The sequence below is a fragment of the Carica papaya genome, chromosome 8, assembly GCF_054855325.1.
Source record: "Carica papaya isolate Zhongbai chromosome 8, ASM5485532v1, whole genome shotgun sequence".
Classification (NCBI taxonomy): domain Eukaryota; kingdom Viridiplantae; phylum Streptophyta; class Magnoliopsida; order Brassicales; family Caricaceae; genus Carica; species Carica papaya.
The window spans coordinates 658,006-684,907 of record NC_142316.1 but is presented as its reverse complement, the minus strand read 5'-3'; the positions used below and the strand labels follow the sequence as shown (position 1 = coordinate 684,907).

At 36.1% G+C, this 26,902-nt stretch overlaps 3 protein-coding genes across 4 annotated transcripts; 1 reads left to right on the top strand and 2 right to left on the bottom strand.

Moving 5' to 3' along the window:
* The first annotated feature begins 336 nt into the window (after window positions 1–336).
* TGA6 (TGACG motif-binding factor 6) lies at window positions 337–11,113 on the top strand. Of its 2 annotated transcripts, XM_088208861.1 has the most exons (9): window positions 337–527; window positions 665–875; window positions 1,019–1,093; window positions 1,173–1,232; window positions 1,614–1,691; window positions 1,794–1,845; window positions 3,710–3,981; window positions 9,787–10,035; window positions 10,621–11,113. In XM_088208861.1, the coding sequence occupies exons 2-9, from the start codon at window positions 810–812 to the stop codon at window positions 10,765–10,767; spliced, it is 999 nt and encodes a 332-aa protein (XP_088064987.1). In that variant the 5' UTR covers window positions 337–527; window positions 665–809; the 3' UTR covers window positions 10,768–11,113. The 2 variants fall into 2 exon arrangements, with proteins under 2 accessions (XP_088064987.1, XP_088064986.1); XM_088208860.1 differs by having other exon boundaries at window positions 337–875.
* A 532-nt stretch (window positions 11,114–11,645) lies between these two features.
* On the bottom strand, window positions 11,646–13,866 carry LOC110807554 (LYR family of Fe/S cluster biogenesis protein). The gene is made up of 2 exons (XM_022032703.2): window positions 13,527–13,866; window positions 11,646–12,151 (listed from the first exon to the last, which is right to left on the bottom strand). Exons 1-2 carry the CDS (start codon window positions 13,737–13,739, stop codon window positions 11,969–11,971), a joined length of 396 nt encoding a protein of 131 aa, XP_021888395.1. The 5' UTR covers window positions 13,740–13,866; the 3' UTR covers window positions 11,646–11,968.
* A 1,062-nt stretch (window positions 13,867–14,928) lies between these two features.
* LOC110807527 (Cyclophilin-like peptidyl-prolyl cis-trans isomerase family protein) lies at window positions 14,929–26,868 on the bottom strand. Its single transcript, XM_022032668.2, has 7 exons — window positions 26,600–26,868; window positions 24,733–24,756; window positions 23,777–23,864; window positions 23,430–23,522; window positions 16,220–16,252; window positions 15,591–15,647; window positions 14,929–15,223 (listed from the first exon to the last, which is right to left on the bottom strand). Exons 1-7 carry the CDS (start codon window positions 26,788–26,790, stop codon window positions 15,113–15,115), a joined length of 597 nt encoding a protein of 198 aa, XP_021888360.1. The 5' UTR covers window positions 26,791–26,868; the 3' UTR covers window positions 14,929–15,112.
* Between the last annotated feature and the right edge of the window lie 34 nt (window positions 26,869–26,902).

Sequence of the window (26,902 nt, the reverse complement as noted above, 5' to 3'; positions counted from 1 at the left end):
TATACGATTACTTTATTTATATATATAATTTATTAAAAATTAAAAATTATTTTTATAAATAGATAATTATATATTATTATTTTAATTTTATATTAAAATAATTTATTTATTATATATTTATAATTAACTAAAAATTCAAGTACATTGCATATTTAAAATTTTAAATAAATAATTACTATATATCTACTATTACATTAAATAAAAAAAATAGTTTAAAAAATTAGAAAAGTGTTGTATTATTATTATTATTATTATTATTATTATTATTTTCAAATTTTATATAAAAATTTGAAATTATGAAATTTATTTTGTGTTTTCTCTATCTTGTTAATGAGCATCTCTACTAGGGTTTCAAGTATATTGAACAAGAAGGAGAGTTACAGTTACTGAACCTGTATTTCTTCTTTATGCACTTCATTTTCCCTACTTTGACTCGTTCGATTTCTTCCATTTGTCTTCCAAAGAAGAAATATTAGCAAGACGAGGAGGAGGAGGAGGAGGTGGAGGAGGAGGAGTTCGAGTTCCATGTTAATATTTCTCTTTCTCATTACTTATTCGCTGTGCTTCTCTTCGATTCTTGCTTCCCTATCCTCTGTCATGCTTATTTTCTTCTCCTTCATCACGATGCATTAAAGGTATCTAATATCTGTGTTGCTTTCTCCAGGGCCTTGGGCCCTCTTCTATGCGCTTCGACGTTTCCTGCAGTTTTTTATATATTGAAGAAAAGAGGGAAGGTATAGACTGTCATCGTTTTGCTCAGGAGAAGTGTCAGTTGTGTAGTGGTCGTACACAACTGGAATTAGTCCAATATGGCTGATGCCAGTCCTAGGACTGATATCTCAACGGATGTGGATACAGATGATAAATACCAGAGGGTTAGTTCGTATTGTTTATTGGATTTGTACCTCCTGTCTCGTGGGATGAAAATGAACGCTGATGTTCTTTATTCAGCTTCTTAATATGGACTTGGTTCCTTCTATATTGATGTCGGTCTGACGTAATGCCTTTGTGTATGCAGTCTAATAGAGGTCAATCTACTGCTGTTGTGGCTTCCGATTCAAGTGACAGATCGAAAGATAAAACGGATCAGAAGGTCATATGATTTGTTTTGTTGATGAAAACATTATATAGCTGTATCTAGTCATTTGGTAATCCCTCTGTGTTCTCGACAGACTCTAAGAAGGCTGGCACAAAATCGTGAGGCTGCTAGGAAAAGCAGACTGAGGAAAAAGGTATTTCGGTTTTTTCTTCTATTTATTTTTAGACTCTTCATTTCCTCTATTTGCCTCCGTTATTAGTAGGATTTGAATGTTTTCGTGGAATTCAAACGTTGTTGGTAATATTGTAATTAACGGGGGGTTACCTTGTGTAACTTTTCACTTGATTTTAGTAGAATCGCTGGATGATAATACAAACCCGGTTAAAGCTAAACCTGACTAGTTCCTATAGGTTTATTTTCAATAAATATCTTTCTAGAAAGATGGTTGTGGAAGGATTTGATCTTCTTCCTTGTGCTTCCTTTATGTGAACTATTGCTACACTAATTTGTATGGCACATTTCACATGGATATGTTTCCTTTTTATCTAATTAGTTCTTTTCATACTTGTTGTAGGCATATGTCCAGCAGCTGGAGAGTAGTCGTTTGAAGTTGACCCAACTGGAGCAGGAGCTCCAGAGAGCACGGCAGCAGGTGATTGGTGTTTATTCTCCAAGTCACCCTTAATATATTCTGCTTTCTTTTGTACTTATACTTTTTTCCTCATATGTTTAACTTATTTGATTAATTTTTTAGGGTATTTTCATATCAAGCTCTGGAGACCAAGCCCATTCAATTGGTGGAAATGGTAAGCTTTACTTTATCTAAGTTGTTGTTCTTCCTTGCACAGCATCTAGCAACAATTTGAGAAAGATACCTTCTCTTTGATTTCCGTGACTATTTATATTTCAGCACTGCTTAATTTTCTAAGTAAATGTGGTTGTGTATATATGCTTATGTATTTTTGTATGTATATTTTGGCTGAATATTTATGAATATGTTTGTTATAGATATATGAGGGTCATCTTACTGGAAGTTGTGCCAAGTTGTATGCCTTAATGACATTGCTGTTGGTGTAGTTGGTTGATGGTGATAATAAAAAATTCTAATGGTATTTGGGGTGATAATAAAAAATTCTAATGGTATTTGGGGTGCCTAGGAACTGGTGGTTTGCACCAATGAACATTAGACAAGGCTGGTGTTTCAATGGTGTATTCGCGGGGATACAATAGTGATTGATATCAGCTGGGCATTATATATGTATATATATGTATATATGTATCTATTAAGATTTAGATGGATTTTGCAGGTATTGAAATCTTAATATGGTAACTTTTATGTAGGAATCAAAATTAGCAGTATCATGACAAGTATGCTTGAGGGTCACTTAAATGCTTCAACCTTTATAAGTTTTATGCATAGATATTTGAATGATGATAATTACCACATAAACAGAAGCTTTAAATAGTAATTTGAACATAGGATAACCTCTGAATAAATAAGCCTTGTAGAAAAATGAAAATGATATATTTTTAATACGATGTGTCCGCATCAAGAATTTCTAGTCATGGATACACAACTTTTTGTTAATTATTTGAACGAAAATGATTAAGTCAGGAAGATCTGATAGAAAATTTTCATTTTTGCAGCGTCCTTTGACATTAGTAATTAGCAAGACAAGATAAAAATCTTCAGAAAATCTGGAAAATTTACGAGGAAGAAAAGCCTTGTCTTGTATCTTCAGAATGATTTTGAATGATTGCAGAATTTCCAAGCATTTTAGCCTTTGCATGTTTCAAATGGCTTGGATGGGATTAAATCGTTGAATATTTAAAATTTTCAGCCATGTTTCATTGGCCATGATTTTCAACTTATGTGCATGATCTGCTTCAACTACCAAGTAAATTGCAGAAGCCAATGATGGATGGCTTCTTTGCTGCTGCAGACCTGCCAATCATTAAGATGGAGGTCTGGGTAAGAGGACTTGTACTGGGGGTACTTATGCAGCCTGTCTTATGGAGCAAACTTCCAATGTGAGAAAAAAAATAAGCTAAAGGAGAAAGTAGATTGCTGGTGGTTCCTGCAATATCAGGCATGAAGTGTAGTTCATGCCTCTTTCTAGCTATTTATTGGTGATTTCTCTTTTTTGTTAAGATCATGTCTGATTGTTAATTCTTTGATCATAACCTGAATGAGGCAATTATTTAGTTTTCCTAATTGCCGGGGAAATATTATAAAAATAGCCAAAATCAATATTCTTGTATAGTACATAACCATGCTTTTTGGCTTTATTTTACTCCTTGGAAATTTTTTGTAATTAAAGTGTCCTGAAATCCCAAACATTCAATAGTTCCTCACGGATGATGGTCTTTTAAAAAGAAGCCTGCTAGAGTGCAAAAATTTGTTCTATCCAGTTTACACATTATGTCTAGAAAACTGTGTTAATTCCATATGTTATATTGGAGACACTCTACTTTCTCAAAGAATGTAGCAGGTCGATCATTTCTTTTTCCAGCATATGCATTTTATATATCTTACACGGCATATGTAGGTTTTATAAAAGATCGTGCTTGTATGCATGCTTGCAATGCGGAGAATTCATCAGCTTGTAAATTCTTTCTAAAAATTCCCTGAATAAAGGAGGATATCATGTTTGTTGCATATCTTTGTAGGGGCCATGGCTTTTGACGTAGAGTATGCACGATGGCTTGAGGACCAAAATCGGCATATTAATGAATTGAGATCAGCAGTCAATTCTCATGCAAGCGATACGGAGCTCCGGATAATTGTTGACAACATAATGGCTCACTATGATGAAATTTTTAGGCTAAAGAGTAATGCAGCAAAGGCTGATGTATTTCATTTATTGTCGGGCATGTGGAAAACACCTGCTGAGAGGTGTTTCTTATGGCTTGGTGGCTTCCGCTCGTCTGAGCTTCTCAAGGTGACATCCATTTCCAAGTTCTAAGTGGCTTGTGATTAGTTTTAGGGAAAATACTAAAGTTTTAAAGAGGTTTAGTGTCAACTACAAAAATGAGACTTCATTCTGAAATCTAAAATAACCGGACTTGTCTTATTATTATTATTTTGAATAAGAGAAGACGCTTATTAAACCGAACTTGTCTTATTGAAACATTTACTTAACAAAAATGCCAGTTACTGTAAAGACTGTGAATGACTCGTAAATCGACTAAGTTATCATTTCTTGGATTTTTTCTTGGATTTTCTCTATTATCTTCTCTCTCTCCTCCCTTTCATCTATAACACATTTTCTTTCTCCCCTCTCCTTGCTTCTTTAAAATGTACACCGATTGCGCATGTTATTTATCTTTTGTAAAATTGACAATCTGGAGATTCATCCTTTGGATTTTATTCACACACTGGCAAAACTTGGTTCTACTCTTGGGACATAGCTGTAGGAGAAGTTCAGTAGTCTTCAAGATGGCTATTACATCCATGGGCAACATTCTATTGTCCTGTTTGATGTTATTTCACCCTTGACCTTTCTGTTATATATTATCCATTGTCTTTCAAAACTGCAATGAGTTCCCATCCGGATTTACTTACCAAGTTACCTATTTTCTTTTTTCTCCTAGTTTGTGAACAATCTGTTTACTGGTAGCTTAGGTTTTGAGTGTTGAAAGCACACCTGCCATAAAAAGTACAGGAAAAAGACCATTAGGTTAAACTCTAAAAACTAAAATGCCCTGTGTTTTCTTGTTTAAATTATTTTTGGAGTTGCAGAAATTTTTGTTTTAGATGAGGGTCTGAGTTGTGTAAAATAAATATAGACGCAAAATGTAGTGTCTTATGTGAAGGAAGTCAATGCTAAGCATGGCAAATCACCAAGCCCCTTTGGCTTGGTAGTAAATCTCACCATATAGAGGTTATGTGAGTGAGCTTTTGGGTTCTGTAGCCAATTTCCACAAGGGCTGTGGTCCTTACGCAAAAATAGCAATGAGCCAGAAGCAGCACAATTAAAGAAGACAGTAGGGAGAGGAGCTTTTCAGAAGAAAAAAAAAAAAACAAAAGAGAATAAGGCGAAGCTGGTATATTTTTAGAAGCCTTAAATAATGGAAAGAACCTATAATCCAAAGAAAATGTCTTTCATGGGAAATTATTTACTAATTGCAGGCTGAAATGGCTTAATAGATATATGGAATAAAATACTAAACGATGCTTCTGCTTCATGGGAGCTCTCAGATTTCGAGAAGATGGTTGGTGAAGTAGTTAAAAGAAAACACAATGGTTTTTTTATTTTTTTCTTTTTCTGATTAAAACTGCCAGAACCCCTTTGTTGGGGGGGGGGGGGGGGGGTAGGGGGGGGGGGGGGGTGGGGTGGGGGTTATTTTCTACATAGTATGTGAGGGGATAATATAGTATTTCCTGTAGGTCTCTGCCAATATATACAATGTTGTGTAGTTAGGTTCTATTCTTAGTTTTCCTTCTATTAATTGGAGATTCTCTATCAAAACTGGACAATGGTGAAAAGTGATTTTATGATGCTATTGAAAACATCTTATGAAAATGGCTGTTTACTTTCGAGTCTTAACTCTACTTTCCTAGTGTTCATTCCAAAGATTGCATGAGCTTCAAATGGTTTTTATATATGAGGTAAACACAAAGGTACTAGAGAGGAGATTGTGTAAGGTCGTGGGAGTAGTAGGGGGATGGCAATATGCTTTTATGGACAACAAAAAAATTTTGGATGCAGCACTGATTACGAATGAAGTGATAGATAGCTTATTAAGAAGTGGGCTAAAGTGGTGATTTTTGCAAGCTTTGACATAAAGAAGGCTTTATGATAATGTGTCATGGAATTGATATGGCATTTACAAGGTAAATGATTGTGGAGGTTTATGCAAGAAGAGGGTACGGTGTGGAGAAGGGTGATAGAAGTCAAGTATGTTATAGATGAGAAAGGATGGTACGCCAGAACATTGATAAGACCGCACAGGAAGGTTTGTGGAAAAAATTTGTATGGGTAGAGCCATATTTCAGACTTGTATCAAATGGAAGACTGGAAAGGGTGACCAAATTATTTTTTGGCAGACTCGTGGTTGAAGAGTGGAGCCCTCAAAAATCAATATCCACATATTTTCAGCATAGATGAACAGAACGACATTCTGGTGAGTGAATCTTTTAGAGATATATGGGGAGACATAAGGAGGCGAGTAGATGTACAGAAAAACCTCAGTGATTGGGAGATTAATGAATATGAGAACCTTTCGTGTACCCTATCTCACATTGTCCCGGATGGTAATAAAGATCAACGTATATGGAGTCTTACTAAATCTGGATCCTTTTCAGCCAAATCCTTTTACAAGCATTTGACTATCAGGAAATTGAAGGTAGTAAGTTTCCTTTTAGACTTATATGAAAGACTAATGCTCCTCCTAGAGTGGCTTTCTTCATGTGGGAAGCCAGTAGAGGTTGTATTCTGACGTTTGATAAATTGACGAGAAGGGGAATGACTATGACGAATGGGTGTTACTTATGTAAAGGAGCTGCGAAGACTTGCGGTCATATCTTTCTCTTGTGCTTGGCGGCATACAAGCTATGACCAATGATTTATGGTCTTTTAGATATTTGTCTAAAAAATGGTCCTTTAGGTATCAACTGGGTGATGGTTGGTTCGATCATATAGATGAAATCTGGACATGGAAGAGCATAAGTCGCAGAGGAAATGCATGGACTTTACTCAGCTCACCGTTTTTTGAGTGTTATGGAAGGAGAGGAATATAAGAGCTTTTGAGGGGGATTTTGATAGGATTAGGAACATATGGTCCAGACCCTTGGATTTTTTATTTTGGATCATCCTCTTTATTTAATGGAGGATTTTGGGAACTTTATTGACATCTTGGTAGATATGTAAATATTTGTATACAGGTTGACACTCCCTTGATGTTCGTTAATATAATCATACTTTTATTTCAAATGTTTGCTTTCTATTTAGGACCTTATTATGGAACAGATTAATGGTATGGGCATGCATTACACTCCCTTGGAAGCACAAAACACAGACATTGGGAGAAAGAACACGATTTGAGCGACGAAGTTGGAGCAGATCTTTTGTGTTAACCTTTTTATGAGCTGCCCTCCATACAAAGGGCCTCTCCTTAATGTAAACAGGAGCTTTCCAGAATCCTTCAGCAACAACCGTAACTGGTTGGTGGGGGGTCATTTGTGAGGTAGTCAAATAAAAATTTGCAAGTAAATATGCCAGATGTGTCTATGGTCCATATTCTTTGAACAACCTCCAGAGCTCTTGGATTTCCCACATATTTCCCAACTCACTAGATGATCCTTGAATTTTTCCCTAGCCCTAGAGTGGAGGAACTTTCTCATGTGACCTTCAATCCTATTCTGCTACCCCGTCGGGGATCTTAAACAGGGATAAATGATACAAAGCGATACTTGAGAGACATGCCTGAACCAATGTAACTCTGCCCTCGGAAGTGAATGAGCTACTCCTACAACTCTCTAACCGCTTGGCTACCTTGTTGTCAAACATCTCCCAGAAGTGTATGCTTCTCAGATTGTCCTCAATGGAACTCCCAAATAAATAAAATGCCATTCATATTTGCTGCAACCTATTTCTGCCACTAACTCGTTAATTATGACCTCCTCCACATTTAATCCCAATTAGTCCACTCTTATCTAGATTTATATTTAAGACCCGAGATAGCTTAAAAAAACTTGAATGAGAATTAGAACCCGGAAAATGGACTGATTACCATACTGCAGGAATAGGACTGTGTCAATATCTCAACACTATCCCTGCCTACCCTCAGGCCCTTAATATGACCCTTACTCTCAGCCTTGGAGATCATTCTGCTTAGAACATCAACCATCAGAGGGAAGAGAAAGGGAGATAAAGGATCCCCTTGTCTCAAACCTCTGGAGGTCCTGACTCATTCCTGTGGTTTCCTGTTAATCATCACTGCAAATATAGAAGGTAGTCAGACATCCTTGTATTCATTTTTTCCATCTAAACCTTGACCTTTTTCTCTTCATTACGGTATCTAGGAATATCCAATTCACCCGGTTGTACGCTTTCTTGAAGTCAAGTTTCAGAACTAAGCCTTTCCCTTTTGATCTTCTAGTGTACTCCACAACCTCATTGGCTATTAGAGATGCATCTAGAATCTGTCTACCCCCACGAGTAATAACAATTATGTTTTAGGAGCCATGTGTCAATCATTTATAGGTAGTCGTGTGACTCATAATAAGAGTTATTGAAATCTTAGAGTGTTGCTTAGAGGAGTGAGGACAAATGTCACACAAAAAGTTTTTCATTATAGCTTGTTGCTCAATGGGGTTAAAGGCATGTTTTCTTAAAAGGATTTGTTTTTGATAGTTGTTGTTGGTGACAAGTTGATCGAGGTTTGTGGTTGTTTCCTATGGAAGGTTTGCAATTATTTATGGTGCATGGATGTTGTATTAGTTGAGCTCATCTTTGTCCAATTAAAGTGTTGTTCAAGTCATTGTTCGTGAAGCAAGTTGTTTGTTTTTAGCTCCTTCGGAAGAATGGTTCTTGGAACTCGTCGATTTTGTTGCAAAAAATTTGTGGAATTTGTCAAACTACATGTTTTAGGACTTTAGTCTAAGTTTTTATTTACTTTTAGTTTATTTGTGATAAACTTCAGGTTATGTAAGCTTCAGTTCTAGGGGGGAGTGCTTGAAGATAGGAATATTCCTATATAGTCTATTAGAGAATACTGTGATATTCCCATATGGTCTTCTCCCATATGGTCTTCTCCCATATAAACAATGTCCTGTATGTTTATATAGTTAGGTTCTATCCGTAGCTTTCCTTCTCTTATCATAGTTATCAGTATAAATTTCACGGATTATTCCTTAAATATTTTGTTAATGTTTCAGTTTATTATTTAAACAGTGGATTTCAAAAATGTGAAAACTATACCAAGCACTCTCAATCATCTCATTGGAAAATTGAAAGGATTGATTTTAGCAACTACGAGGTATAGTTGTATGAATGTGTTTAGCTGCAGTGCGTATGTTGCATAGCAAGAGGAGCTACAAGATAAGGAGAACTGGGTATGATGGCAATGAACAGAGAGAAAATCGGATCTGGTAGTAGTTTAGTTGAAGTAAAGAGTGATCTGGTGATATTTTAATTTACACAGGGGTAGTTTAGATGTTTCATCAGAGTGTTACTTCCATTAAAAATTTCAAATGGTTAAATTTAGTTGAGTCTTGATAGATTTTTAAAGCGAAGTCATTTTCATAACAAACATTGAAGCCTATTCACGTTTTCATAATTTGCCCTGAACCTTATATAATATATTCAAACCGGAAGAATCTTATGCATGATTGAATATATGTTAGGTGGGTCAGGAAGGGATTTCTCTACATCATTATAGACAAATTGTGGATAAATGGAATATATTATGGGCTTTGAGAATATTTCTCTTCGCGGGTCCATGTTTCATTTTTTGAGAACAATTTGCAAAAATGAAAAATAGGTTTCGACCCAAGAGGCCAAGCTTTAGTTTTTGAGAAAGGGAAAGGATTAGGAATCCTCCATGGGATGTGGGAATCAGGATGGATCCCCTCACATTGGATGTTTGGTCGGAGAAAATGGAACTGCTTCTGTCTGGCAGCTTTTGTCAGTGGGCTTGTGTTTTATCTTTCATAGTCAATCAATTTCATGTTCAATGGTAGGTCTTTTCCCTCTTTTTGAAGAAAGTATTATCACTGTTGAATTGACTGGCCATAATTGCAGCTTCTCATCAGTCAGTTAGAGCCATTGACGGAGCAGCAGTTGGTGGATATCAACAACTTGCAGCAATCCTCCCAGCAGGCGGAAGATGCTTTATCTCAAGGAATGGATGCATTGCAGCAGTCCTTGGCTGAGACACTATCTAGTGGATCTCTTGGCTCCTCAGGTTCATCGGGAAATGTGGCAAACTATATGGGCCAAATGGCCATGGCAATGGGAAAACTTGGAACTCTTGAGGGTTTCATTCGCCAGGTAATTTCTTATTGCTTTCATACTAATTATTTCTAATACAAGAGTTTCTTAAGACGTGTAAATATACGCCACAACCAGGTCTTTTTGAGATCCCACATAAATATGATGGCTCCTAGAAAGAACGTTTCAATTTCCTTCGAGATTTAAACTTCACCGTTGAAGATTGCCAGATAAATTTTTTGTTAAGTTGCAAACTTATGTTTCCTAAACTTGAGATGAAAAGAAGATACATTACGTCCAAATAGCAATAGAGTAGGTGTGAGACAGGTTGTCCCGGTCCTTTTGCCACCCTGGATGTTGATTTTTTTAATCAAAACCCTTATCTGCGTTGCATGAACATTCTAATAATTCTCGAATTTGTCCTGTTTCTGTCCTGCCTTGCCCTTTCTCAAATATTGTTTTTGATAAGATCATTTGGGGCAGATCACATACCTGCAGTTTGCAGGTCAAGTTATCATCTCTCTCTCTCTCTCTCCCTCCCCTTGGAGCCTAGGGTGGCATCAAACCGGTGCAGTTCATCGTTATATACTTGTTCTTACATTGCCCCTCCCAGTTTGTTTCTGATATTTTTCGTGATACCACCAGGCTGACAATTTGCGGCAACAAACCCTTCAACAAATGCATCGAGTATTAACAACTCGCCAGTCAGCTCGTGCGCTTCTCGCAATCCATGATTACTTTTCAAGGTTGCGTGCTCTTAGCTCCCTCTGGCTTGCCAGACCAAGAGAGTGATAGGTAAATCTTAATGGGTGACGATGAGAAGATGGATTGTATAGTAAATGTTCAGTTCAGTTGTAGCATTCCCGACGGTTGGTCTGCCCCGTTAAAATGTACATTTTCTTTTCCATCCCGAGTTCTCATGTAATTTTTAATCTTCCTCGCCATCTGTATCAGTGCTGTATTCTGTTGTCATAGTCAGTCATACAAAGGTTATCTCTAACATCTCTCTGAAACTCGTGTTCGTGTTAATGGTTCTGTCTAATTATTGTTGCTGTTATAATCTTATTTTTTTTTTTACGTAACATTTTGTAACTGGCATTTTTGTATTGGATCTAGAAAGTTGGCAAGCAGAACCAAATCAAGTGCATGCTTTTCTTTTTTTTTTTACCCCAAGAAATCTCTTGTGTGTTAATCTACATGGGATTATTTTGAATATTTTCTGACAAATAGACTGGTGTTAAACTATTTTACCATACACACACACACATATATATATATATGATTATTTGAATTTCTAGCCTCTCCCTCCCCTTGGTATACATGCAATTTACACTTTTACAATACAAGTTACTGTGGACTTTCGTTATTTTCTGTGTTAATTGTTCGAAAATACATTTTTTCCTCGTTTCGTATTTGTTCTATGAACATCTCGAAAAGAACTTCACAGTTGATTTTTCACAAATTTGTGATTACATATATTTTACATGAAATGAAATCACGAAAAGATTAATGTTGAATTTAAGTTTCTAAGGGAATAAAATTTAAAAGCGTTTACTTCTGTATTTATATCAATTTATACTGTATATACTTTCAGCCTTATTACTAAATACCTCAAACTATCATAACATATTAATTATAAAAAAATTACGATAAAAAATCACTAGCATCAGTACTCAGCAATAAGTAACTTGATTATGATTAATCAGCACTCACATCTTCTGTGAAGCACCTTTCTTCTTCACATGATACCGAAACAGCAGTATCGCTGAAACGAAACACAACCAACATTCAGTATGCACCTGTTTCTTGATTTGTCAAAATTAACACGAATTCAATCGAGTGATAATCTGCTGCCTGATACAGTGACCAGAAGAGAAGATCGAATGAAGTTTTTGTCGGATAGACAGATGTAGAAACAGTTCTACGTCCATCATTATTAAAGGTTCACAGGCAATAGCAAAATATAACGGCAGCATAGCCATGATAAGTAATATCAGAAGTAGTTGCCCCTATAGAAGTTCTTCAAGAAATCAGACATGCCCTGGTCCTTGTCCACGTCCTGCACAAGTCCTTGTTGACCAACTACGTACTGGCCAATTATGTGGTGCCGCTGCTTTGCGTGCTCGGCAATGTTGTTCAGCTCTTCCATTCCCTTGAAGAGCAACATATCAATCACCTGCAGGTTTTCTACGATCAAGACGAAGTTCTTCGAAAGCAGCAATTAAAATCTATAGACACGGCAATTATGTTAACTACCATTTAGGAATCTGACTAAGATATGCACCAAGTATTCTCATTGGCCGTAGATTTGATCCAGTTTCAATCACAACTCAGCAACAGCATGTTCAAATCATATGCATGTATAACACAAAATACAGCACCTAGAAGGTTATATATGAATACAAACTGGTATATAAGCGCCCATCCAAGAAATCATATTGGACATTAAGAATATATGCGAATATACGGAAATGTTGTGAAACTTTACATAAAGATGAATAGTAACATTATTCTCTTTTGCTTGCATGGTCTAAAGCAAAAAGGAAAGTTAACAAATTTTAGGTGATACCTAGATTTTAAACGAAAGAGAGCAGGTTCAGCCATCAAGCAAGTGTAGTAGACTTGGTATTCTCTATGAATTTGATTTTTATAATTTTCTAACCAAATTTGTATCCTTCCTAATCAATCTAGGAATAACATTTCCAAATAAATTTCACAAAAGTTCCTGAATTTTTTTCAAACATAGTGCAAATCTACTAGATCATTGTGGAAGACATCCTCAGAGAGTCTCTGTCCATGCCAACTGCATTTCCAACACTAACCTAAACTGAAGAATGGAATAACAGGTTGATGCCTATGAGCATATCCTACCACTAAAAGAGGAACACAAACCAACATTTATACATTGAATAAGTTGGGGAATTGTGTCTTTCCAACAAGCTGACAAGAATCAGAACCAAGGCGATTTCTGTCAGGCAAGAAATTCAGTGAAAAAAAAACCCAATTGCAAAAACTATAAGATTGAGCTTCTTAGAATTATATAATTTTCCAATCCTTAAGACTGATTCCTGCTATCAAAATCCCAACAAAATCAACAATCAACATGCTGCATACAAACCAAGCATGGATAGCATCAGCTTGAGGAGCTACTCTTTAATGATACAAAATTTATATGGAAAACAACACCGGGAAAAAAAAAGAAAGAGCTTAATCATAACGCAGAAAAAAGCATAAGCCATTAATTCATGAGACAAACCTATGTTCCTCCTTACAACTCCTAAGGCCTTCTCTCATCTGGATGCAGTCTTAAACATGTTATTCCTCGCCACCGAAAAAGAAAGGCTTCTACCAATTTATTTAAGAAATCCAACGGCGTATAACAATTCTATAAGTTTAGATAAGGAGGAATTTCACATGGAGATTGAAGCAAGAGATAGATCAAACAAACAAATTAATATCAAGAAAATTAAACAATGTGAAATTCCAAAAGTGATCTAATTAGTCCAAAATACATCCAATTGCAAATAGGAGAGCAGAGAAATTTGGGAGACCTTGGGGTTGGTGACATTGGCGTTTTTGCGGATCTCGGAGGCGATGGCGGAGCGGAGCTGTGAGATTTTAACGACGTCGTCGAGGTTGTATATGTCCATGACAGTTGGTAAAGATCTGCAGGCGGACCTGAAAAAATCGAACACCCGGTTCCTGGCCTCCTCTAGACTCGCAGAGTTGGGAGGCACCTTCAAGCTTCTTAATGTAAACGCCATTTCCAACGCTTGTCTAACACAATACTCAACTCGACTCAGACCCCGAGTGGAGTTCTAGGTTTTGTTCTCAGCTTTCTCGCAAGAGAAATGGAATGATACTGCGAGACCAACAGCGGACGACACAACACGGTGGTGATGGAAGAGGTTACCGCGTACAGGACAAAAAACGGTACCGTTTTGGTAGCAGTCTTATGGGGCATACGGCGACGTATGACACCTCTAACTCGCAGTCTGACCACGTTAAACTTTTATATTAAAATATTTTTTTTAGTTTTTATATTATATATATTATTTAAAAATAGTTTAATAAAAATAATAATAGAAAAAAAAATTATAAAATTAAAAAACTTTAAACTGTTGCGTTAAGAATTTATTTATATTTTTATTGATTATTACACAAATATACAAATTTTTTTAAAAAAACACATTTAAAAAATAAAAATTAAAAAACGGTACCGTTTTGGTAGCAGTCTTATGGGGCATACGGCGACGTATGACACCTCTAACTCGCAGTCTGACCACATTAAATTTTTATATTAAAATGTTTTTTCAGTTTTTATATTATATATGTTATTTAAAAATAGTTTAATAAAAATAATAATAGAAAAAAAAATTATAAAGTTAAAAAATTTTAAACTGTTGCGTTCAAAATTTATTTATATTTTTATTAATTATTATATAAATATACAAATTTTTTAGGTATTAAGCTGACTATATTACATAAAAATATTTATATTCCTGTATAATTTTATGTGAGAATATCATTAATTGTATATTTTTTAAATAAATAAATTACTAATACGAGTCATACTGTAATTGAATTATAAATTTTTTTTATTATAATTTACTATTTAAATTTATAAAATTTCTTCACAGTATGATTTTTTATATATTCGAATTACAAAACTAATGAGTTGCCGAGTTCGTCCTTTTTCTTTTTCCCTCTTCATCTTGTTTTTCCACTTCTCCCCAAGCAACAAACAAAGCCAACACTGCTTCCCTTCACAAGGTTATTTACACTAAATACTCCAAATACATTGTTGATTAACTTGTAAGTTCATACAAAATAAGCCAAGTCACATACCTTGCAAGTAGGTAATGTAAGATCCTGGTACTGCTTTTTATCTCACATACCGGAATGCAGCAACTATATGGAAAATAGAGGAAGAAATTCATCGAGGAAAGCAAGTGTCCGAATTTAGTTATACATTGCGTGCACGTAGGCAAAATAGTTAGCATGTCACAAACGGAAATTTCACGAAATTAGGAAAGTGTTTAGAGGTAAATGTTTGTGGTTAATCCTCAGTAAGTAGTTCACTTTTTCCTTTCTACAACAGTTAAGCAAGAGAATTGAGCCTTGTAGTTTTAAGGCTTTACATTTCCCCACATTCAGCAATAACGCAAGCAAGTTTAGGCCGATTGTTAGGTCCAGTAGCCACATTCTCAATTTTCCGAACTACCAAAAGACCATCTCCGAGAACTCTCTACATCAAAAGCAAGGATAATAAAGTTATTCAGTATTTCTGATCAAGAAAAGCCAGGGAAATGAATATGGAAGGTTCATAGTCCTCTGAAGTAGATCAGGCCAGACCAACCCAACCAAACTAAATGAAGACATGAAAGAAGTTCAAATTTCAGTTATTCAACTAGTCCTCATATCACTGCCTGGTTCTGAAGCATATATCCGATCTCTCGAAGCAAACCAAAGCTGAAACAATATTTCAGATCCATACGGGATAATACTAGATTAACTAGTTCCAAATTCATTATCCTTTAATAGGTACAACAAATACATTAACTAATTGCAGATTCATTTTTAAACATGGATTTAAAAATGTTAAGAGGACATACCCCAAAGACAACGTGCTTATTGTCGAGCCAATCACATTTTGCACAAGTGATGAAAAACTGCAGCAAAAGGAATGCAATAATAAATTGTAAAGATAGGAAAATAAGGAGATAGCTTCAGAAAAATTCTTAAAGCTACATTAAATTCCTCGAATTTCTTTTAGAATTTAATTTTTTAGCAGCATATTACAAATATGCAAGAAAACTAAACCCATTCTCTCTCAGTAGATAGAAAGATGTTTAGCCACCTGGGCTAGGTTTCCCCCTTGCCTTGAACCATTGTCAAATGAAAAGTGATTCTCATATTTTTCTTCCTAAAGAGAACCACATCTAGTGAGCTTCTGGTGGATATTAAACATTAACAAACTAAAATATCGACAAAATATAGTTTATCATTGCTTTTCCAAATTCTCATGTCACGCCAAAAATGTGGCCCACATTAATAACGCTCCGTGAAGAAATGCAACTCAATTATGTGTAATGTCCATTTGGTTATGCTATTATTTTCTGACCCCAACCGCTTCCACCCCCCCCCCCCCCCCCCCCTCCCCCCCCCCCCCACATACCCCAAAAAAAAGAGCAGTAGATGTACTGAATGCAACTGAGATAAGAGAGAGATCAAATTTAAGTACCTGGCACCCATTACTATTTGGTCCACTATTTGCCTGCCATAGAAGAAAAAAATAAATATCTTTTAGTAACCTGATGTTATCTTATCATCAAACTCACATCAGCTAACAAAACGTTCGACAACCAGAACAAAAAGAGGAGCCGGAGACAGAGTGCAAGACAAGCAACATAACATCTTACATCTAGATCAAAATTATGAGGACACATAATAACTGGTCACCACAACCTTTATTTCCCAGAAAGTGCATGATGGCCCTTTATTTTTACAATGGCATTGTGTACACCATCAATCCCAAGACATTCTCATCCATGTGCAATCAAGGATCGTATGCTGGAGAATAGATTTTCTGGCTACTGATGGATTTACGAATCCATGACTTTCCACCATGTAGTTTCTTGATAAATGAAAACACCGTGCTTTTGCTAGGAGTTGAATGTTACAACGTCTTTAGCTTGAGTCAAGAAATGTTCAGCATGAGCCAGAAAGAGGGCAAAGACTGCCTTCCAATAATAAGGTTTGTAGAAGGTTGCCTCATGGAAAGAAGACAACTTAGTCACTGTTAGTGAAGGATTTAGCTTTTCACCCTTTATTTGATAATGGTTGGTGTGTCTGTTTATTTCTTATTTTGACAGTTTTTTCCTGGTAGTCAGACTTAGTTGCAAGTCAGTTTTGAATTTGTATTCTGGATCTGCTATACTTCTGGGGTAGTTATGATTTTAGATAGAGGTATTTGGTTCCTATGACCTAGATCATAAAAGGCCATCTAACCAGTGAATAACATATTGGGAGAAAATTTACACAGTTCTTTGTGCTTTTTTTTTCAGACAGAAAAGATAAGTAATGTTAAGGAGCCATTAAAGAGGTTCAACCCATTTACAAAAGACTTACGAGTCTCTTTAAGAGAAGATATCTAACAGATCAACAAAAGTAACTCAGTTCTAGAGAAGCAAAGTTCCTACAAGGCCGATGAGGAGGCCAACATTTAGCTGGAAGTGGTTTTTTCGGAGGATGAAATCATTAGCTGCCTGCGTGATTGTAATGGGGATAAAGTCACAGGGCCGGATGGCTTTAACACGAGATTTGTGCAGGAATTCTGACCGGTGTTGAAGGAAGATGTGCTTGAAATGTTTAAAGAATTCACAAATCTGGCTCATTTGTTAAAGCACTCAACTCCACATTCCTTGTCTTAACTCCAAAGAAAGAAGGGGCAAAAAGCTTTAAAGACTTTACGCCTATAAGTCTGGTTGGATGTATTTATAAGCTGATCTCCAAGGTACTTGCTAAATGCCTATCGAAAGTCTTAAGCTTGATAATTAGCAACTGTCAACATGCTTTCGTGGGGGAAGGCAGATTACGGATGCTATTTTAATTGCCAATGAAGCTGTTGACGACATGATAAACAATAAGAGAGACGGCATTCTTTGCAAATTCGACATGGAAAAAGCCTTTGAACATGTTTGTTGGGACTTTCTTAATTATGTGCTCAATAGGATGGGTTTTGGCAGAAAGTGGAGAAGGTGGATCAGATGGTGTATTTCTTCAGCCAGTTTTGCAGTCATTGTTAATGAGGGGCTATCCTCATCCTTCACGGCTTCAAGGGGCTTAAGACAAGGGGACCAGTTGTCTACCCTACTGTTCATTACTGCCATGAAGGCCTTGAGAAGACTGCTGGAGCAAGCAAAGGAGATGAATCTGCTTAATGATATTAACATTGGGGGCGAAAGCTCACAAACTGAATTATCTCATATTTTCTTTGTGGACGACACCCTAATATTTTGTCAGCCAGAGACTTCCATGCTGCTCAATCTGAGATGTGTCTTACTCCGCTTCCAAGCTGTATCGGACCTCAAAATAAATTTGCACAAATTTGAACTTGTGAGGATAGGTGATGGCAGCGATGGGAAGGCCCTTGCTCGGGTTTTGGGGTGCACTTCTTCTCAATTACCAATTAATTACCTCAGTCTCCCCTTAGGTGCCAAATACAAGGATGGAGGAACTTGGAAGCCTATCATCAAACTTTTTTAGAATAGATTAGCTGCCTGGAAAAGGAAATTCCTCTCCAAAAGGGGTCGATTGACACTGATGAACAGCATTGTTTCCAACCTCCCCATCTACTACATGTCATTGCTCACCTTCCATTCCAAGGTAGCAAAGAAACTGGGGACCATCCAATACAGATTTCTTTGGCGGGAAAATGAGGATAACAAAAAATACTATCTGGTTAAGTGGGAGAATGTTAACATCCAATGAGGCTCGGGGAACTTGGTTTGAGATCGTTGAATCAGCTGAATAGATCTTGGCTGGGCAAATGGGTCTGGAGATTTTGGGAAGAGGAAAATAGTTTATGGCTAAAGATAACTGAGGCAAAATGGGGTAAGAGGATCAGAATTGGCCCTTCTGTCAGAAACTGGGAAAACAGGAAACATGGTGTGGGCTTCTGGGATGCAAGAAACTGTCCTTCAAAAAACTAAATGGAAGGTTGGCAGAGCCAACAAAACATACTTCTGGCGAGCTGTTTGGTGTTGCAATGTTAGTTTTGAGCTCAAGTTCCCTCAAATATTTGCTATAGCCCAAAACAAGCATATTTTAGTTACTGATGCTTTCAACAACAACACATGGTCAGTGAACACTTCAAGGAATCTTCAGGACTGGGAAATCAATGAATACACTGAGCTTCTTCAGCTTCTCGCTATTGTTCGCTTCAATGATAGCCCTGACAAGCTCCTTTGGGATCTAAAAAAAATGGAAAATTCTCAATTACCTCTCTTTGTAGTCACCTGATGGACTTTAAGGAGTTTGGACAGTATGGTTTCCCTACAAGAATGGTATGGAAGTCTAAAGCACCTACCCAAATTTCTTTCTTTGCTTGAGAAGTGGTTAAGGAACGTATTTTGATAATTGATAATTTGATGAAAAGTGGAAAAATTTTGGCCAACAGATGCTTCCTGTGCAGAGAATATGCCAAATCCAGCAATCACATCATGCTATGGTGCTCCTTCACCTACAGCCTCTGGAATACTCTGTACAGCCTTTTGGGTCTTAATTGGGTTATGGCTGTGTCAGTGAGCAATGAGCTTTTAGCTTGGGAGGGGATTTGTAAGGAGAAGGGCGTGTCTCGTCTCATACCCTTGTCTCTCGTGTGGGTCATTTGGAAAGAGAGAAGTAAGAGGGTTTTTGAGGGCAAAGAAGAAATTCTTGCCAAAATTAGAGACAAATGACTACATTATTCTGGTTCCATGGTTTTGGTACATGACATTTATAGCTTAGAGGATTTGGCATCATCGTAGATATACTCACTGATTACTATTAAATTTTTTGTATATGGGTGGCACCCTTTTGTGCCTTCGCTTAATATACTACTTACACTTTTTTATCTAAAAAAAAAAAGGTTCCTACAAGGCCTCTCTCTCACCTGATCAACAGCTGCTGCCAGCCTAGCTGGTTGGAGCAGACATGCTGATTGCAACAACCAAAAAACTCCTAGTTATTGAGTCGAAATCCTTCAATTTTGTAGAAGAGATCAAGGATGTTTTAGCATGACAGAGAAAGGTTCAAACGCCATTTTTTCCACTTGTTTTGTTTACTCGCAGATAAGCTGGCTTTTCAGGAATCCACAATATAAGGACACAGTAGGATCCTGACTGTTTCTCTGGGTAGGAAGGTAAAGGAAGATTCTTACAACAGAGAGAGCAAAACAAGCACAGAAAAGAAAATTTGTATCCCCATGGCAGACAATGTTCTAGACCATGTGTTAATAGTCCTTATTGATTGATCAAGTTACAGGTCAATGCACATGAAAATTAGTAGGTACTAGAGAATAGTTTTTGCGTCTTTCCTCCTTTACCTATGTTTGGAATTAAATATGGACCTCATTAAGACTGTCCATATTTTGGTTATACTAGTTCTCCACTTTTTCTCTTTGTAAAATATATATATATATATGTATATACATACATATATGCATACGCTCCTCAATGCACAGGAAATTCAGTTTCTTTCTAAATTCCATCATAGCCGTAGACTCCTTTCTGGATGGAACTCTACTTCCATTGTCATTTGTGTTATTGATTTTCTATTAAAAACAGCTAACAGAATTTGCAGCCTCATTACCCTCAAGCCGAGCACACGTTAATTCTAGCACATACATGCTCTCTCTGCATGTATCTTGCGCATTATCTTCTCTGCTTTCATCAATTTTTTTTCCTCGGTCTTCATTGCTGCACAGCTGATGTCGACCTTCATTGCTGGCTTCCTTACTGGACTTGAATTCTTTATCTACAATCTTAATCGCTAGGGCCCTTGCAAGAGTAGAGCCGATGCCAGAAATGACACAGATGATATAATCTTTGAACAACACTGCCCAAACTGGGGAATTTCCTATCAACCAATCGGTAGGAGAGCTCCAAAATATTCAAACAACATATAGATTGAATTGGAAGAATTATCTTAAGTTGTTCCAAGTTATTCGAACCTCTTTGAACGAAAAAGGAAAACTTAGTCATCTCTTAGGGACGAGATTAAAAGATTTCCATTTTGATGCGTGCAATGAGATAGATTCATAATCATGTCATGGTTATGAAACTCAAAGAATCCCGAGATCAGCAACATTTGCATAGTTCTACCATGGTTAAAGGGGCTTGGGTTGCTATTCAACATATGTACTCGAAGGCCTGTAATGCAACATAAATGTATGAGATTAAATAACATTAGGATGACGAAACAAGGCAGCCAAACTGCTACAAAGTGGGCAAATTTATTATAAAGCCAATGGCAAGAACCTTGGTGTATGGTGGGCGGGATGATTTTGGAAGGGTATTTGATGTACTTACTGATTTATAAATAATTGTGTATGGGGGTACACCCTCCTGGTGTCATATGTGTAATATACATATTTTTATTTAAAAAAAAAGAACCCTGGTGTATGGATTGCTGGGTATTAGTTGGGTGATGGCAGGCTTGATGAGAGAAGAAAACTGAGTGCGGAAGGGTGTGAGTAGTGGGAGGGAAAAGTGGAAGTAATTCCGCTTTCTGTCTGCTAGATGGTTTGGAAGAAGAGGAATAGAAGAGCTTTTAAAGGAGTTAAGGATGTAAATAGTTTAGATATTCTTAAAGAATAGATGGTTTCAGACCATTAGATGGCTCGATTTATTTGGGTCACTTTTATTTGGGTATTGATTTGTATAGAGTTGAAGATTTTAGATATGTGATTGACTGCCTTATTGAATTGTAAATATCTTATGGGTGGCACCCCCTTAGTGCTTTGTTAATATATTTATACTTTTTATTTCAAAAACTCTAATTGATTTGTAAATTTTTTATATGGGTGGCACTCTCTTGGTGCCTATACTTATATTTTTCATACTTTATATTTCAAATAGCCTACGACAAAAACATGACCATTATCGGTGCACCGAAACTAAGTGCATAAACTATAAAATAATTTTGAAGAATCTTATTGAAAATATAGTTTAAGATGCTCTTGCATGTTCAAATACGAATTTGATCAACTCAAGGTCCATATTCTTGGCACAGAAGTGGTGCTAGACAAGATTATTTTTTTAAGACAAGTCAAGAGAAGTTGCATGAGAGTCATGTTTGAACCACAAGGCCTAGAAGTTCAGTAGTGGTGACAAAAAAAGAACTCCAAATACAAGAAAATGTGTGTACTGACTTTTGAGCAATGGCTCAAGGAATATGCGGATTATTATGGTTAAAATGAATTTAGAAGATCTGAGAATCAAGTAAAAGAGCTTTATGTGTCTATATTGTGACAATAAATCAGCCATAAAAATTGCACACAATCTGGTACAACATGATCAAATTAAATATAATAAGGATGACAAAAGAGAAACTTGAAAGCAGCCTAATATGCACTCCATATATGTCTACCAGGTCATAACTACAAGATACGTCAACTAAATACTTGAGCAGTCCAATATTCCAAATTATTATTGGCAAGCTGGGAATAGACAACATCTATTCCTCAGCTTGAGGGAGTGATAAAGAGAGTGTATTATATGTAAATTATATTAAAGGGCATTAGGGTCAAATACATCCTACATAATTAATTGTTTTTTTTTTCTATTTTAGAAAACCTGTATATAAAAGGCTGTGATATTCAATAAAATACACGTTCCATCATTCTTAATAAAAGAAATTAGAGAAGAATTTAGAAAAACGTTTCTTGAGTACTCAACTCTTGGAGATTTTAGGGTTCCTTTTTGACGAGTTCGTACTTTTTTTTTCAAATAATAATGAGTTCATACTATGCTCTATCATATAATAAAATTCTAAGTAGGGACTACAACACCTATACTTGAGTTGGCAGTTTATATGATTTGAGCAAGCCTATCTGTAAAGCATTTATTCATCCTATTGCAAGAATAAATTCTGTTTTGCAGTAAAGAAAGGAATTACAGAAGAATTTAGAAAAAAAATTCTTGAGCAATCAAACAAGCCCATATCTTTAACCTATTCTATAACAAGATACTAAGTAGGGACTGTAACACCTATACTTGAGTCCCAGCAACATAGCTTACTAGTATAGGTTAAAGGTCTTAAAACTTCAGAAGGAATTGGAGAAGAATTTAAAAAAGTTCTTTCGAGAAAGCAAACAAGCCCATATCAGTATCGATCGCGTAACAAGATTTTAAGTAGGGACTATAACACCAATACTTGAGCCCCAGCAACATAGCTTACCAATATAGGTTAAAGGTCTTAAAACTTCACTTTCTTTATCAAGGAGAGGATGTTTGTCGTAATGCATGCGCAAATTGGTCCGGAAGCCAACCAACAGCTACTAACTAATATATTAGTGAGAGTATAAAATAGACTATTTTTTTATATTTGTAACTAATATATTAATAAATTCTAAAATATCAGAATTAGTGCTTCTAAATTTGAAAATACCATACACTAGGGTGAATAAATGCATGTTAAATAAACCAACAAATGTGGACATCAAAACCATTATGTTCCTATTGACCCTTTTATCACCCAAGCCAAGAGATTTGGGTCTATTCACTTATACACATAATGGATGTTTGCATTAACAAGCAAAGACTCAAAAGAGAAAACAGAGCAACAAAATCCAAATAAAATTTGATCACAGAAGACAAAAAATTCACACAACAAGGAAGAAGAACAGCATCATTCAACAATAAGGGAACGTAAAGTCAACATTCATTTTATCCCAAAAACCAAAAGCATACCATTGATAGCAGGCCAGGGCCAGTATGCTTGGCAATAAAATTTTCATCTTCAAACTTATGCCCGTATATTGAAACACATCCACTGCCATCATCCTGCAAAGAGAGACTGAAATATAAAAAGCACTCCGAAGCAAACAAGCCAAGATCATAGGCTATTGTTATTCCTTTTTTTCCTAAACGATTAAATATTATTTTTATAGATAAAGAAATATATTAGATAAGGAAAGGAGAGATACAACCAAAAGGAGAATAGCCCATCCTCCAAAAAGAAAACGAGGAAATAAAAAACCAAAACAAAGTTAAAAAATAAAATTTCAATACAAAATAGTAATTCAAGGGGTATTAACCTTTACAAAATCTCCAGCTTGAATCATAAAATCCTTGATCACCCTGTGAAATTGGCATCCTTTGAACCCAACAGGCAAGCCAGCTTTTCTGCCAATCTCATTAAATTGGCGAAATTAGCTAAAAAAATGTTGTAACATGCACAAGGGATGACAAACAACCATAATAGCTCAAATGTGGCAGAACAACAGTCAATCACCAAATTGAAATTGTCATCAACAACAAGCAACATTTCCTACTGAGATTTTGCAAATTCAAAGGTCAAATAGAGCTTTCTCGAGATATATGTATAATGTGTTGCCGGGAGAGACTTGCTCCCATTTGTTTTTACACTGTGATGTTGTTTGGTGTTTGCGGATGCGGCTGGTTGGGTTGTTTGGCTGAGGCTACTCCCTCAACCAGGGAGTTGTTTTGAGTCCTTGTATTATTCAAGGGGATGAAATACAAAAGGAGGCAAACTCCTGTTGAGAGGCGCAACTTTTGCGGGACTATGGGCCCTATGGCTTGAAAGGAATAAACGAATCTCTAATAATTGCTCTCCATCTAATGAGGATCTATAAGAAAGGATGATTTTTTTGGCCACACATGGGCAAAAGCTTATGAACAGTTTCCAGATATTGCTCTCTAGGTGTTACAAAAGGAATTAAGAGGCAGTAATCTTGTAATGACATGGGATTTGGAATCTACTCTCCTCTGCTTAGTCTTTTGAATTTTGAACTTTCTTTTTGTTTTTTTTTTTAATTTTATTTTTCTAGACGATGTCTTATTCTCTACTGTATTTTCTTTTTCTTCCTAATATTACTTCTTTTTCCTTTTAAAAGAAAAAAAATCAATAGTTTTTGCTTGATTCTTAATTCTTGAAAGAAAAAAAAAAGATACAAAAAGGACAAAGCTAGGATAGCATCGTGAAATCCATTAACCTATTTACCATACAATATAAAAATGATAGAGTGCATACCTGTACTCTCCAGTGCAGAACTGCCTGCCAAAAGAAAAGTATTTATTAAAACAAAAGTCTAATTAAATATACATATTGTTTTTCAGAACAAAAAATAATATATATTTTGAACAAACTAATTCTAAAGCACATGTAACAGAATCACAATGCCATAAAATCACGTTAGAGCTAACGAAACAAGATTATGCTACACATGATATACCATTCGAAAAGAAAAACCGATTGTACCTATTCTTTAAATTTGAGGAAAATTAAACAGATGCACAACCTACACCATCCCTCTAGTTTATGAATGCTACAAACTGTGAGAGCATAATAAGGCCAAGTTGTAACAATTGGTAAGAGGGAGTGGCATTATAATCTTTATAGCATGAGAATTAGTAAATTTGCTTGTTTCTGGAATTCTTTTAGCAAATGAAAGATACAGATAGGATCATAATGGGGGAGGCCAATATTGCTATGTTATCAGGGTCCATTGGTTGTGATGTGTTATCTTTGTGATATAGGACAAATAGAGTTGATATGTCCAATTATGGATTTGGGGATGAAAAATATAAACACCAACATCTAGAGTTTCTTACACATCATATCTAAGAAATCTTATGCATCACACCTAATGATTTGATTGCATTATACAAACAGAAAATTAAAAATACTCAAAATATTTTATTGAATAACTTGAATAAATCTGCTCAAGAAATTACAACCACATTTGTAGAGTACTAAGTAGGTCTTTCCAAACTAGATTAGGAAATACCACATTTACCTCTGCACCATTTATTTTCGATAACACAAATTTTCGCTCCCAAACTTAATTTCCTGGCTCCACCGCTATTGGGTTTTGTGGTTGGATCATAACATAAGGATCTTCAAGGACATATTTAACTACTCGTCCTGTTTGTGGGACAGACTGCCTTCTTTTCTGCTTTGTGGGCTAAGACTCACGGCTTCTTTGGTGATATTCCTTCATACATGCAAAGTAGTTGGCTTCCTTACCATTTTGATGTAGTTTCACTTTTCATTAGTTTCTTATCTGAAGGACCTCTTATCCTCTGGTTGTGTATTTTCTTTTCTTCTCCATAATAATCTTCTTTTTTTATTAAAAAAATGAAGATGCATATTTAAGATTAGACATTCACAAACTAATTTGTCAATTAAATTTCCTGTCAATCATTTCACCGACTTTTATATGTACTTCTCGGCTCATATTCAGAGATACGTAAATCACTTTGGCAACCAGCGTACAACTTCAATCAAACAACATGATCTTTTCTTTTTGTTTTATTAACAAAAGTTTACACGACAATTGATAAAATATACAAGCAAAATTTCCATATCAGCATGACAGTTAACATTTGTTTGAATTATAACACCTGAACTTCATTTCCAATAACTCTGATCTTAAATTTCTTTGCCTTGAACTTTCACAGGCTTCAATATTTCACTTGATGCCGACCAAAAAATCCGTATGAATCAGTTACCAGGAACGAACTATCTAACTAGGGCTAGCGTATTAAAATTGTTTTGTGCGTGATTCCATTTCCACCTCCGTCCATGTCTTGTTTAAGAAAGCATCCATTTCAATATCAAAATAAATCCACTTAGCGCCCACAGTGAACCAAAGCAAAAAGCACCACCACAATCACTTGATAAAGATCATTTAACTATCCTAAGTAAAAGAATCAGGCATGAGAGTAAACAAACACAAAATGCCAGTAGAAGAACACACCAGGTGAGTAAAAGCCAAACAGCGGACCGACATATCCACGTACTAAAAACAAAACTAAACCGGAGAGAAACCGAAAAAAAAGAAAATCGAAATAGTGAAGTATTGTCGATAATTGTAGCATGAAGAAAGTTGCAGGACCTGAAATTTTCGGCGGTTTTAGGAGCAATATCGGCGAAGAGCTCCATCTTGATACGACCGGCATCAATGGTGCCTATGGTAATATCGAAGAAAACAATCGGATTTTTAGGGTTTGGAGGTCGAACGTGCCATTCCACGCTTCCTCCTCCCCCTGCCACCGTCGGAGGTACGGCGTTTCCTCCTGACGCCATCGGTATTTGATTCTCCGCCTACTCGCTCCTTCTCCACTAATTTATACTGTAAAGAGTAAATGTCAGTACATCTACGGTCCCAACTTTATAGTATACACATTTTTTCGGAATA

What these genes read in the sequence shown, in the direction of transcription:
- LOC110807527 (XM_022032668.2), bottom strand. Translation starts at nt 26,790, where the DNA reads ATGGCGTCAGGAGGAAACGCCGTACCTCCGACGGTGGCAGGGGGAGGA. An exon ending in AAAACCGCCGAAAATTTCAG is followed by an intron (nt 24,757 to 26,599) that starts GTCCTGCAACTT and finishes TTCTTTTGGCAG; the next exon opens with GCAGTTCTGCACTGGAGAGT. An exon ending in GCCCTGGCCTGCTATCAATG is followed by an intron (nt 16,253 to 23,429) that starts GTATGCTTTTGG and finishes CTTCTATGGCAG; the next exon opens with GCAAATAGTGGACCAAATAG.
- TGA6 (XM_088208861.1), top strand. Translation starts at nt 810, where the DNA reads ATGGCTGATGCCAGTCCTAGGACTGATATCTCAACGGATGTGGATACA. An exon ending in CAGATGATAAATACCAGAGG is followed by an intron (nt 876 to 1,018) that starts GTTAGTTCGTAT and finishes TTGTGTATGCAG; the next exon opens with TCTAATAGAGGTCAATCTAC. An exon ending in CCATTCAATTGGTGGAAATG is followed by an intron (nt 1,846 to 3,709) that starts GTAAGCTTTACT and finishes ATATCTTTGTAG; the next exon opens with GGGCCATGGCTTTTGACGTA.
- LOC110807554 (XM_022032703.2), bottom strand. Translation starts at nt 13,739, where the DNA reads ATGGCGTTTACATTAAGAAGCTTGAAGGTGCCTCCCAACTCTGCGAGT. An exon ending in CCAATGTCACCAACCCCAAG is followed by an intron (nt 12,152 to 13,526) that starts GTCTCCCAAATT and finishes GAAAACCTGCAG; the next exon opens with GTGATTGATATGTTGCTCTT.